The following is a 12,211-nucleotide window of genomic DNA, read 5'->3' as shown; positions in this document are numbered from 1 at the left end:
TGCGGGGAGCGCCGCGATGGAGGGCTCCGATCCGCGCTGCGGGACGGCCCGCCGGTGGGGGGTGTCGTGAGGCCGTGCCAAACTTTTTTTTTCCCCATGCAATATGGATGTGTCTCTTCCACCATTTCATCGTCGCGCTGTGTCGGCTCCGTCCGCGGGGTTAACCGCGCGCCCCGCAATGAGGGCAGCGGCGCTCCGCCGCCGTTCCCCGGTGCCGCTCAGCCGTAACTGCGAAGTGACGACCTTCGTTCTGAGCTGCAAAGTCGGTTTTGTTGTCGGCCCCCTTCGCTCTGTCTGTGCAGCCGGAGCGAAAGTCGCTCCGTGTCGCGGCGATCGCTTCGCGAAGGCCCTCGGCATTGCTGCGGTGGCGGCTCCGCTCCCGGCGCTTCGTGCCGCCGCACGGGTTAATTCATTTCCCACCTACTCGAAAAGCAGCCCGGCCTTCGCACCGTGAGACCGGAGAGGGAATAACAGGGGTGGGGCTGAGCTGCTCCTGTGGTTTTTTTTTCCTCGCTTCTGAGCTGCAGACTTCTTAATTGCACTCTGAATCCAACAGTGAACGGGGTTCCTTCAGATTGCTCTCGTTGGTGTGAGTTGTATCGCAGTTTGGCTACGCAGAAGTGTGGGCTGCACATGCTCAGCTGCTACTTGTTGCTGTGTCTTGGTAAACACAGTATCTATCTGCAGTTAAACAAGTATCCTGTTGAGAACGCATTTAATTTTCACACGGGTGTTGCACTTTTATTCTTGGCTCCACATTCTCTGTGTGCTCCTTCCTTGGGTTCTCATCCCACTCAGGGGTTCCTACAGTGCAACCTTGAGGTCCAGCTGAAGGCAGCAAACCATGACTCCATTGTTGGCTATCTTTTGGTAGTTCCAGTTTTCCCTGTTTGTTCATGTGTGACATAAAATATTGTTAATCAGGAAAGGACTTCTTACTTCTCTTTTTCTCAAGAATTAAAGCTCCTCAAATTCCACACAGTTGCACCTCTTACACTGTGCTTAAATGTAAAAGTAAGCTTATTTGGTTCCAATGTAAAAAATGACGTGTTCACATACAGATGTAGCAAAATGTCCCCCTTGGAGTGTATAAGTGGGGCCTTGTATGGTGCAATACCAGCATGGAAAGGCGTGGCTGGATTGATATGTGCATCTCAATGCAGGTGGCCGTGTTATTCTGGGGTATCTATGAGATTTAATTAACTGATAAATACACAAAAAAAGGATTTAAACCCAACTTTCAGATCTGCTTTGTCTTTTTGGCTTTGGACGTGTATTTCCTACAGCCAAAGAAGCTCTAGTGCTTCAGACTGGCAGTTCTGTGAATGGTCTCTGAGTCACTTCTGATTGACTGGTCAAACAGTTTGCGGAAGCTTTCTTTAGATAAAGCACTGGCAGGCTCTTTGTGAGTGCCTTTAAAGAGCAGTTGGTGTGCAGGTTAGGAAATTCTGTGCTCAGCCTTTCATAGCTCTGGTGGTTGAGTGCGGGAGTTCTCCGTCTCTTGGAGCTCATTGCCATCAACGGGCACATCTCTCTTGCTTTTCTCTTTGTCCCGTTCCTTAAACCCACACAGAAGGTGTATGTATGGGTGTCCTTGTACCCCACACCCCCATTTCAATAAGAGGGTCGGAAATTACCTCCGTCAGCAGAAAGTGATGGTGATGGGTGGGTGCAGTCCAGCAATGAGCCACGCAGCATGCCATGCTTCGTGTGCTGACTGTAGGCTGCCTGAAGCCCGCACCAAGGGGCAAGAACTTCAGTTTTCAATACAGAACTTAAAGCAGTTACTGAATACTTATAGTTGATATTTCTTGGCTTATACGGGGACTTGTCTGATGCAAATTAACCAACAACTGCAAAATACACATAACTTTAGAAAGACCAATTTGGGAAATTCATCTGAAAGATTCCTTGAAAGAGCAGTGCCTTCTGACAGATGCATTTCTGCTGAAGAGCAAAAATCTGAATGGGAATCCTTTCACTCCCGACAGGCCAGCACTGATGCAGGGACAGCAGGAGCCCTGACCCCTCAGCACGTCCGTGCTCATTCCTCTCCAGCGTCGCTGCAGCTGGGGGCCGTGTCCCCTGGCACACTCACACCCTCTGGAGTAGTGACTGGACCTGGAGCTCCATCTTCTCAGCATCTCCGCCAGTCTTCGTTTGAGATCCCTGATGATGTACCTCTGCCACCGGGCTGGGAGATGGCCAAGACACCATCTGGACAGAGATACTTCCTTAAGTAAGTATACTTGTTTTGATCGTTATTATTTAAGTATTTGAATTGTACTTTTAAATACATATTTTAAAAACAATCTCCTGATTTTTAGTAGGAGAAAAGATCGTACCACTTAGGAATTTCTCCCATATCAATTCTACTCTTTCTGGAAATTGTGTGATGCTCAATCAGTATTTATCCCATCTTAATCTTGGTTGAAGAGTGTTGTCTGTTACATTGTACACTAAAAACGAGTGAAATGCATGTAGAGATTTTTGAACGACGTGATTCTTCCACTTGCTGGATCTTGCCAGCATTCTCATTTGGGTCAAAATACATTATACCTTATTTTTATGTTACAGATGTAAAACTATTATAGAGTAACTTTAGACTCTGTTGTGGCGAGAATATGTCAGGAGTTCTTATTTTATCACTAAATACAGTTGTGTAAATGCAAAGTCAAAACATTTTTGCCTGCTCTGTACTCATGAGGACATGAACGTATGTGTTTGATAACAGTATTTGGGTCTGTAACTCAGAACCCATCTGCTTTCCTTGCAGTGAAATGGGAATTGCAGAACTTCTAACATTGTTTCTTCTTCCTCTGGCTGTGGCTTTTTTGTGCAGTGAAATCAGTACCACCTTCCGTAGAACAGAGGGGAGGTAGCATATGCCAGCCACGTGACAGCCAGTCCATTGGGGAGCGTTGGGTTTTCTTTCCATCCCTAGAACAGCAGAAGCTTGTCCTTCATTCTGAAAGCATGCCCACCAGGATGTGTAATTGGCCTTCAGATACTTTCACTGTATTTTGAATATTTTATTGAATTGGAAGGCTCTAAATAATCCATTGTGTGTCGTTTCCAGGGCTGGGAGAGGGGAGAGGCAGCACAGTGTGTTATTTATATAAAACTTGCTTGCCAAATAAAACATCTGTATTCCTACCTTTCTTGCTAAAACTATCACTAATACAAACTCAGATACTTCAATCAAATAGATGTTGCTTTTAAAACTAATCTGTTGTCTGCAGTAACAATGGACGCTGTAGAATTTCTTAAAACTCTTTCTTATTCCTACAGTGGTGTTTTCATAAGGAGAAATTAATATCACTTATCAGAACCAAAACTGGGTTGCAGCAGTTGTGTCAAATTATTTGAGCATTAATGCCAATTTTTGAAAACAATAATTTTGTGTTAGAAAAGCAAAAATGAGAATTGCATAAAGATGTCAATGGTGTGATGTCGCCTTTGCTAGGCTTTAACAAATCAGTGTGTTCCAGAATGCGTTCTTCAGTGGGCACAAGTAGAATTTTGGGAACAATGCAAGTTTGTGCCATTTGAGATTGTTAGCTCGTTGGGCCTTGAGGAAAGTACAGGCTGAGTTCTTCAATGAAAAGCAAGTTTAGTTGTTTTGACTGTGCTGGTGAAAATGCTTTAAGAGCAGCTTACCAGTCACGGAAAGCTGTTGTTTTAAGATTACTGTTACAAATGTTTCTGATAGCATTTTTTTTAAAAAGTAGAGCAGTTTGAGAGGTGCAAAGTGTCTTTACGTAAAAAGTTGATTTATTTATTTTTTTTTTTTAATTGTGGCTATTGAAGTGAAATTAGCGATAGTTTTGATCTTGGAAAGCTTTTCTGCAGTTTCATTATTATCACCGAAAAATCTTTTCCTTTTTTTTGCAAGTTATTTTGTCCTGTCTTGGTGTTCTGGTATCCATTTCAAAGGGTCAGGTTTCAACAAGAACAATAAAGAGCCTGAGACTGGAAAGTACACACAAGTCTGGCAAACTCATCTGCATGAGCAAGATCGTTTGTTCTCAATCAGACATCCAAAGTAAATGATTGAAAGAGCTGCTAGCTGTGAAGGATGTGTCTTGAAGGGGAAAGGAGTGGAAACAAACCAGGTTGTTAGGAGTAAAAATAAAGGCTGTACTTTCTGAACCTCTCCCTGCTGGGTCACATGCTGACCTTGGGAGATTTTGAACAGCTTAATGGGCTGTTTTCTTTTGGCTTTCCTTGGGTGATGCTGTGGTATGGGAGAGTCTAATGAGGACAGTTCTGAAGACTGTTCACATTCTGTTCGCATTTGAAGAGCATTGTTGTTCCTAAAAGGTCATTCAGTGCTATCTCCAGGTGAGATCCCCTAACTTCATTGGAGTCCCTTAAGATTTGTATAAAATAAAAATTACAAAGCAAATGTTTTGCTAGTATTTGATTTTTAAGAAGTTCAAAGAAATTTTAAGTAGTAAGTTTATGTTTCAGCAGTCTTTTTTCAAGTGTTGAGTGACAAGTTCTGTCTCAAATGTGCAAACCTGTTACAATCATGTCTCGTCTAGTTGTGCCTTAAGCTTCTGCTCAAAGCACGAGGACTGAGATTCCTGAAGCTGAATAAATTTGATGTGATTCCTTCTACCATATGCTGATTTTTCAGTCTCTTCCAAGTATTCAGCTGCGTTGCTCTTTGTTTCCATTTGTTCTGTAGCCACTGTGCGAACAGTCTGGTAATCAAGCTCTAGAAAGATCTTTGCAGAATAGGTAATGGTATTAGATTTTTTCCAGATGTCAGTAGGCCTTATGGTTATAGTTATCATAATATGCTTTATTGCAAACAGAATAATGTAAAACCGAGTATTGTACTGCAAAGATTTTAGTCACTTCCACTAATCAGTGGGTCAAAGTGGATGCCCCATCCCTGGAGGCATTCAAGGCCAGGCTGGATGTGGCTCTGGGCAGCCTGGTCTGGTGGTTGGCGACTCTGCACACAGCAGGGGGTTGAAACTCGATGATCATTGTGGTCCTTTTCAACCCAGGCCATTCTATGATTCTATGAAAGTGGTGCAAGTATAGTAATTTGTGCAGATAAATAGAAATGGTAGGAATGGGGGAGAAAATAGCTGTTTGGCCACATAACTGTGTGAGTGTAGATAGGTAGGATACACAACACACACGTATTAGTACATGTTAAAGTAGGGTGAGAGTCGTAGTGTAGGATCTGGGAAGTCAAACTGTCGTCCAGACAAATAAACCTTGTTATGTCTTGATGCTCAATGTAAGATTTGCCAGAATTCCACTCCTTGGTGCTCATCTCATTGTTATGACAGCGACTCTTGAGTATAACTTTCCGTTGGTGAAAATGCAGATTTTGGTAAAACTGTTCCCTTTTTTTTTTTTTTTTTTAACTGAAACTGCTACTTACACAGAGCTGATCAGTTGAGACTTGCCTGGTTTGTGAGCGGTCACATCTGAGTCATCTCAGCGTTGCAGTGCAGTACACTTCAGCCCATTCTTAAGCATGCTGTAAAGGAGGCTTGCTTGGTTTCTGTGGCGATGTCAACTGCATTGCTTTTTAACCACTTCCTGCTCGCCAGCTGCTGGTTGACATTTCAGTGAACTATGGAGGAAGATAGCGGGTCACTCTAGGCAAAAGATAACATGCTGGGGGAGTCACAGACAGCAACTTCCAGAAAGAAGAAATCTGGCTATGTTCAGGTTCAGAATTACTGTTGTATAGTTTTAACTTAGTTTTCTGCTTTCAATTCTTAAAAAGGTCGTGCAACGCTTTATATTTCGTAGTGTGAGGGAAAGTTAACTGATTGTCCAGCAAACAAGTCTTGTAATTACTTTTCCTACAGGAAGTAGTTCTTGCAAGCAGTTTATCAACAACTTCCTATTTTTTTTCTGTGAAGTGTTGAATGACTTCCTGAGGGAGGCCAAGGTGGTTTTCATTAGTATCTGTGGGTGTGTTGGAGGTGTTTACCCATCTGGCAGAAGCCTTGGAAATAGGTGGTTGTTACACGTTTCTTACCTGCTCCATACAGAGGCATGGCTGGATGGAGCTGAGCAAAATGGTTTTAAGATAGCATGGAGGTTTGTTGATAACTTCTTTTCTTTCTTTAACTCGTGGGACCCCAAGTATACACGAGTGTTTTGTCATACTTGAAAAGTAACCAGCAGTGCTGTTACATTTCTTTCACATCTTTAATTTTGTTCCTATATTTGTAGCCAACCGCTACAACTGTACCATCTGTTCCTTTCCTCCTCCTCAGCTCACCAGACTAATCTTCATCTTCCAGGCCAGAAAATCTCTACTGGAATTACTGCTGCCACACTTGTGTATTTTACCAAGTACCGATGTGTGTGTCTTTGGAATCATCAGTTACTGGGAGCTCTTGTGTTTATGGCTCTGCGGCTCAAGTTAGTTAGACAGTAAAAGAGCTGTACTGTTGGAAACCAAAGCTGCAACCACTGCTTTTGATGAGTTTGACTATTTTTTGTACTTTTTAGTTTAAAAAGAAATTGAAGGCTTTTTCTGTTTGCTAAACGTCAAATTAATTTCATTTCAGTATTGGTGGATTACGAAAATATTCAGGTCATTGACTGACAAAAAAAATGAATCCAAGAGATTTGTGGAAAATGGTCACTGTCATTTTCAAACATAGCTAAAGAAGAGATATATGAGCTAAAAGGCTTTCAAAGTAGTGCACAATGTGGTCTGTTGGCTTTTTTTGACAATTTTTAGATTTTTGGTCTTGGAACATCAGTACTAAGTGCATATTTTTCCTTCTGCCTCTTACTTGAGTTCTTAAATCTGTTCTTTGAGAGAACCATGATACTAACTATTCTGAACACGTACTAGAGATTTCTGTATCTTTAAAAGGGAGAAAGAAGAAGAAGGGCAAACCTTCCTGATTAGTGTTAATACTGCGACTGGGAGGACGATGAAAGTGCACCTTCAGTTCTCCCAGTTCAGAGAACATGCAGGCAGCTCAGTGGGTGGGCATCAGTGAAAGGCATGGCCCACAGTGCTTTTCTTGTGCTTGGCTTTGTTTTTGCTTAAGAAAAATTACAGATGTACCGATAGTATCTTTGCGTTTAGTACCCTTCCATACAAGATAATTTCATAAGACTGTTCCAAAAACAGTTTTATTAAACTGTTGTGATTTTATTTAAACAGAAAACGTATTCTGTGGTTTTCACTAATATATTTTTCTTATAAGTGTATTGATATTAATCATCCTCAGAAGAAAACAGAATGGAGAGAAATACAGAATCTGTGGCAGTTAGTTGTAAGATAACAATTAAAGTTTCTGAGGAATTTTTTTAATTGTCTGTTGTTCTGTACACTTCTTCCTCCCTCAGGTTTTGCCTCTCAGGAGTATCTCTGTTAATGATCTTTTGTGCTTAAGTGTCTGATTCAGTGCCTATTGAAACTTTTCCATGGCTTCTAAAAGGCACTGGATCACACTTGTGCTGAGAGCTGCTAATGCTGGAGGGAAGCGTGGGCCAGCTGCAGGAAATGGTGAATGTAATTCTTACAGATCTAGATAGGATCTGAGTGCACACACTGGAGAGAGAGAGAAGGCAGCACCAGACCTGGCAGAACAAGATTGTATTAACACAGTTTTCATTAAGATGGAAAAAAATGGTTGTTTCAAATATCAAGCATAAAAACTAAGCCTTTCAACTTCTGTTATGGAACTGGGCAGAATTGCCTCTTATTTTGCTACCGAGAACACCAATGTGATTTTTTTTTGTATTCTTCAAATACATAATACTGCTTTGTAGTCATGCTCACCTATCTCCTACATCTGATTTGAGATCTTTTATCTTAATGTGGTCTGAAAACTGCAATACATTGACAGCTGTAATTGTGACTCTATATTTTTATTAACCATTCTCTTTTAATGACAAATAATAGAGGCTCTCTGATCAGTATTTAGAGGCTTCTACTTCTGATTTAATTAGAATTCCATATTTAAAAAGCATGCTTCTTCTATTCCAGTTTTAAAGATTTTGTCAAGTTATATTTTCTTAAAAGAGGTAATAGCATCAAGCTATGGGAGCAATTGTACCACTGTGGAATGCTCAGCAATTGACCTCTTCTAAATACAAACAAGAATCCAATACTAATCAAGATGAGCATCTTCTGGATTCTCTTATCCTTTCATATCCTTTCTTATTGTGAACGTTGAAGATGACAAAGAACTGCAGTCATTTGTGTTTTTTTGTAGTCATCTCCTTTATAGCATAAGGTAATCTGTAATCTATCAGTCTCATCATGAAAATTTCCATTCAGTAGAAAGCAGTAAGATAATAAAATGTTGTTAATTTGAAATCTCCCGTGAAACCCAGACAGACACCGTCCCCCCACTTCTTATCCGAGCTATTTCTAATGGGTAAATGCAGTTGAACTCCTGAGTGGCATGTGGAAAAAATCATACCTGCTTTTACAACGTTTGTCTCTTGCTCCCTTATCTCTCCTTTTCTGCAAATGAGAAAAATCCGTAGGTGTAAAATTCCAAAGGCACAACAGCTGTGTATTTTTAAAAGCTAACACAGAGCAAGCAAAATTTTCACTGAAGTTTATCCATTCTTGCAGCAGACTTTCAGACTAAGTAACTTGTTAGCATTGGGTACGCTGGAATGTCTGACTGCAGGACCTCATTTAGGTCACATGTAGTGGGAAAGCAGAATACTTGATCCTAGTTTGCTCCTGAAGAAACACTTCCACATATTGGACACCAGCAGTAATTGGATGATGCCCAGGAGATGAAGATTTGTTACTTAGTGTTGAAATGCAAGATTAACTATTAATACAAGTAAATATTAACTGCAAGCAGATTGAGTTTGGCTCTTGATTTGGAATGGATGCATACATTCTCCCTTATCCAACCAAAGGGAAAAACAAAATTGAGGTAAATGACCATGGAGAGACGTCAACCAAAGTAGGGATGATTCTCCTGTTTTTATATGTGGCCAGACCACTGCATGTGTTTGTCTTCACAGCTGGGAGCAAATTCAGATGATGTAATTAGATTTTGTTTAACCTCTTGAAACTGATAGCTACTCAGTTCTTCTATTAACTTTCTTTCCTAGTGTTTTTGTGAATTCCAGTGTAACTACATTTGCTGTTTGTACAGTGCAAGCATACATATGCAGTAAAACTCATTAATGGTGGAACTCACTGTCTTTGGCTGTTTTGTATGAGCAATTTGTAAAAGAAATAATTTGTATATTGTTCTCCCCTCTTTGGTTTTGGTGCTTCTTGTTTGTGTGTGTGTTTGTTTTGCTTTGTTTTTTTTTTTTCCAAACAGGCTGTGTGTGATTATGTAAGCCCCCATATATTTAAATGGCTTGGGTTCTCTGGCAATTCTTTGCGAAAATTTCATTTGGTTGCATGCAGGAAATTTAGAGAAGCTGTCTGTGTGCAGCACTCCTCTGGCAAGTGCCCCAAAGATGTGGTGAGGAACACAGGACAGGATGGCTGCGGCCGGCACGGACTGATGGATCCCTCTGTCCCAAGGCCTGTTCCAGCGTAACAAGACTGTGTCACTGTTTCATGGCCTCCTGAAGTGCTTCTTGGAGCCTCTTCTCTGGGGTTCACTCAGCTGGGGTTTAATCTGTTTGCTCACTGTTACTTCAGGCTGTGTTTCAGGGAAGTAAAGCTAGGTAACATAAAGCTGCCTTGTAAAGTAAGATCTTTACCAGTATACTGCCTGTCTGTCATGGCTGTTGCTAAGGAGACAAAGCTGTCTTGAAAACAGTCTTGGACTTTGCTTTAATTTTACTAATGAGACTTTGCTGTGTCATTGTGAAAGACCAGATCCCTTTTGTTGAGACTGACACGCTGTTTGCTAGCTCAGATCAGTGTTAGTTTAGTTATTGATTATTACACTGAGGTTGTGAAGCCAGGCTTTTTTATTTTTTCCTTCTGAACTGTTTTATAGAGAAGTCAAATAAAAGTCATTTACTATTGCTAGTTTATCTCTAAACAGTTCTGATTTATGGAGAGCTTTGTTGGTACTCTGTCTGTACCAGAAGAGTTTATTTAAATAGTTATTGCTTCAAGGATGCCTTTTCCTTTCTAATTACCTGTTGTAACTGAAATGTTAAGTAAACTTTTCATATTTCTGGACATGTTGTAAAATTAAACATTTATGACATACTAACACATTATCTGAAAGCAAACAAGCACAGGTTGTATATGCAAAATGGAATTCTTTGAGTAAAGAGGGGAAAAAAGAGCAACTCAGTAGGTGAGTTTTCATACTAAATATGTTTTCCTCACAGCTTCTCAAAAAATCTTTTCTATTCTGACATTCATTTTTTAAAAGTTTGGTTGGCACGTATTCTGTAATTCTGCTCATTCTAACATCTGTCTGATCTCTTCAGAGCACAAAGAGATTAAAAGGAACTTCTTTCCACTCTTACTGAGTTTATAGTATAGTTGATGCAGATGTAAATATCCAGTACATACACAATTCGTGGTGTGTTTTAAACGTTTCGTTATTTGGAAAACTTTATCAGAGTAAACAGCTTTGCCCTGAATTAAGGATGTGGAATGAGGTGTATTTACAAAAGTGTAATCTGAAGTATTAAAGGTTATTAGACAGAAAATGTGAAACTGAGGAATCATGGCCAACAAAACTTTTCTCAGGGTGAAGACCGGTAAAAATATTTTGTGGAGGAAGCCTTACTGTTGAAACAAAATGGAAACTAGACTGTGGTAAAGTGCAGATCGTGTGCCTTTTGAGACAGTGCCTCGACTTCTTGGTCTTTAGCTGGAATTTCAAAATGCAACAGTGGTTCCATATCAGATGTGAATCTTCCTACTAAGTCTGGCAGCTTAGATATGATCTTCTATGTCCGACTTTGTAGGCCATTCATAGATGCATAAGGAAAAAGAAATACATATGGCTATGAAGAAAAAAGAAACTTGCATTTTAAGTGTCCCTTCTGTCTTTAGGTCAGGATGAATTACATTTGTTTAACAGTAAGAAGTTTTAAACGCTTGCAGTCTTAGTGAGATCAGTGAATAGTGCATTCCGTGGTTACAGTGCTTTGTACACAAGAGCCTGACTAAGCTAAAACTGCCTGCATTCTAGTTTGCATCCAAATAGATTTCTAAGAGCTGTTTCTTAGACTGCTGTTGACATAATTGCATGTCATCAGTGTAGAGCCATGCTTCATTTTCCTGCTTCTGTCCCTAAGTACACATGTACTTAATTTCTTAACTCTTCAATCCAGTGAGTTAAAGATTTGGAGTGAAGGAAGTGTTCACTTTCATAACTGGTCTTTCAGGTTTTTCGTTCTTAAGGGAATCATATTTTGAAGCTGTCCTAAAAGAGAACTAAGATATTGGGACCAAGTAATTATTAGGTCATAGAAGACAGGAACTTTCAGATCTATAGCACTAAGAGAACTCTTACAGTCTGTATGCTTGTGGGCTTTTTTATTTTGGTTTTTACTGTAATAACTAATAACTGGAAAAAAGATCTGTTGTATGTATTACAATATCCTGATAATTTAGTCACTGGTTAGGTCATAAGGAAGACAAAATGTGAAATGGATCTTTAAACAGTTAGTTAAGAATTAACATTTTAGCATATCTATTAGCAAGGTCAAAGGAAAACTTATTTAGATTCTTCAGAAATATTCTGCAACTCGTATTTCTGCTTTTTTTTTATATATATATAAATTATTTATTAAATGAATTGGTGGCTCCTAACATGATCAGCTTTGTGTTATCTAACTTACTGAGGGTGTACTCAATCCTTTCATTCAGAATCAATTAAGATATTAAACAGGATGGGCCCCAGTACCTTTGGGAGCACCACCTGTGACCAGTCACCAGCTGGATTTAATTCCATCACCATTACTATCTGGGCCTCCCCCTCCAGCCAGTTCTTTTACTCAGCAAAGAGCATACCTGCCCAGGGCCACGAGTTTCCAGCCTCTCCAGGAGAATACTGTGGGAGACAGTGTCGAAGGCTTTGCTGATGTCTAGGTAGACTACATCATCATTTGCCAGGTTGGTCACCTTGTCATAGGAGGGGATCAGATTGGTTAAGCAGGACCTGTCTTTCATGAATGCATGCTGGCTGGGCCTGATCCTCCAACTGTTCCACATGGGCTGTGTGATCTCACTCAATACGATCTGTTTCATAACCTTCCCTACCACTGAGGTCAGGCTGACATGCCTGTAGTTTCCCAGGTCCTC

At 40.4% G+C, this 12,211-nt stretch overlaps 1 protein-coding gene across 1 annotated transcript in view; it reads left to right on the top strand.

The window, feature by feature from the left end:
- Positions 1–1,820: 1,820 nt before the first annotated feature.
- Positions 1,821–12,211, top strand: part of LOC104917587 (transcriptional coactivator YAP1-like) — a 47,892-nt gene continuing 37,501 nt past the window's right edge. Inside the window, exon 1 of the mRNA XM_010729011.2 lies at positions 1,821–2,239. Coding sequence (XP_010727313.1) covers positions 1,836–2,239 — 404 coding nt within the window. The 5' untranslated portion in view covers positions 1,821–1,835. The remainder of the gene's footprint in view (positions 2,240–12,211) is intronic.

The sequence above is a fragment of the Meleagris gallopavo genome, chromosome 1 (assembly GCF_000146605.3).
Source record: "Meleagris gallopavo isolate NT-WF06-2002-E0010 breed Aviagen turkey brand Nicholas breeding stock chromosome 1, Turkey_5.1, whole genome shotgun sequence".
Taxonomy (NCBI): domain Eukaryota; kingdom Metazoa; phylum Chordata; class Aves; order Galliformes; family Phasianidae; genus Meleagris; species Meleagris gallopavo.
Note: the sequence above shows the minus strand (reverse complement) of the source record. Positions and strands in the feature narration are given on the sequence as shown.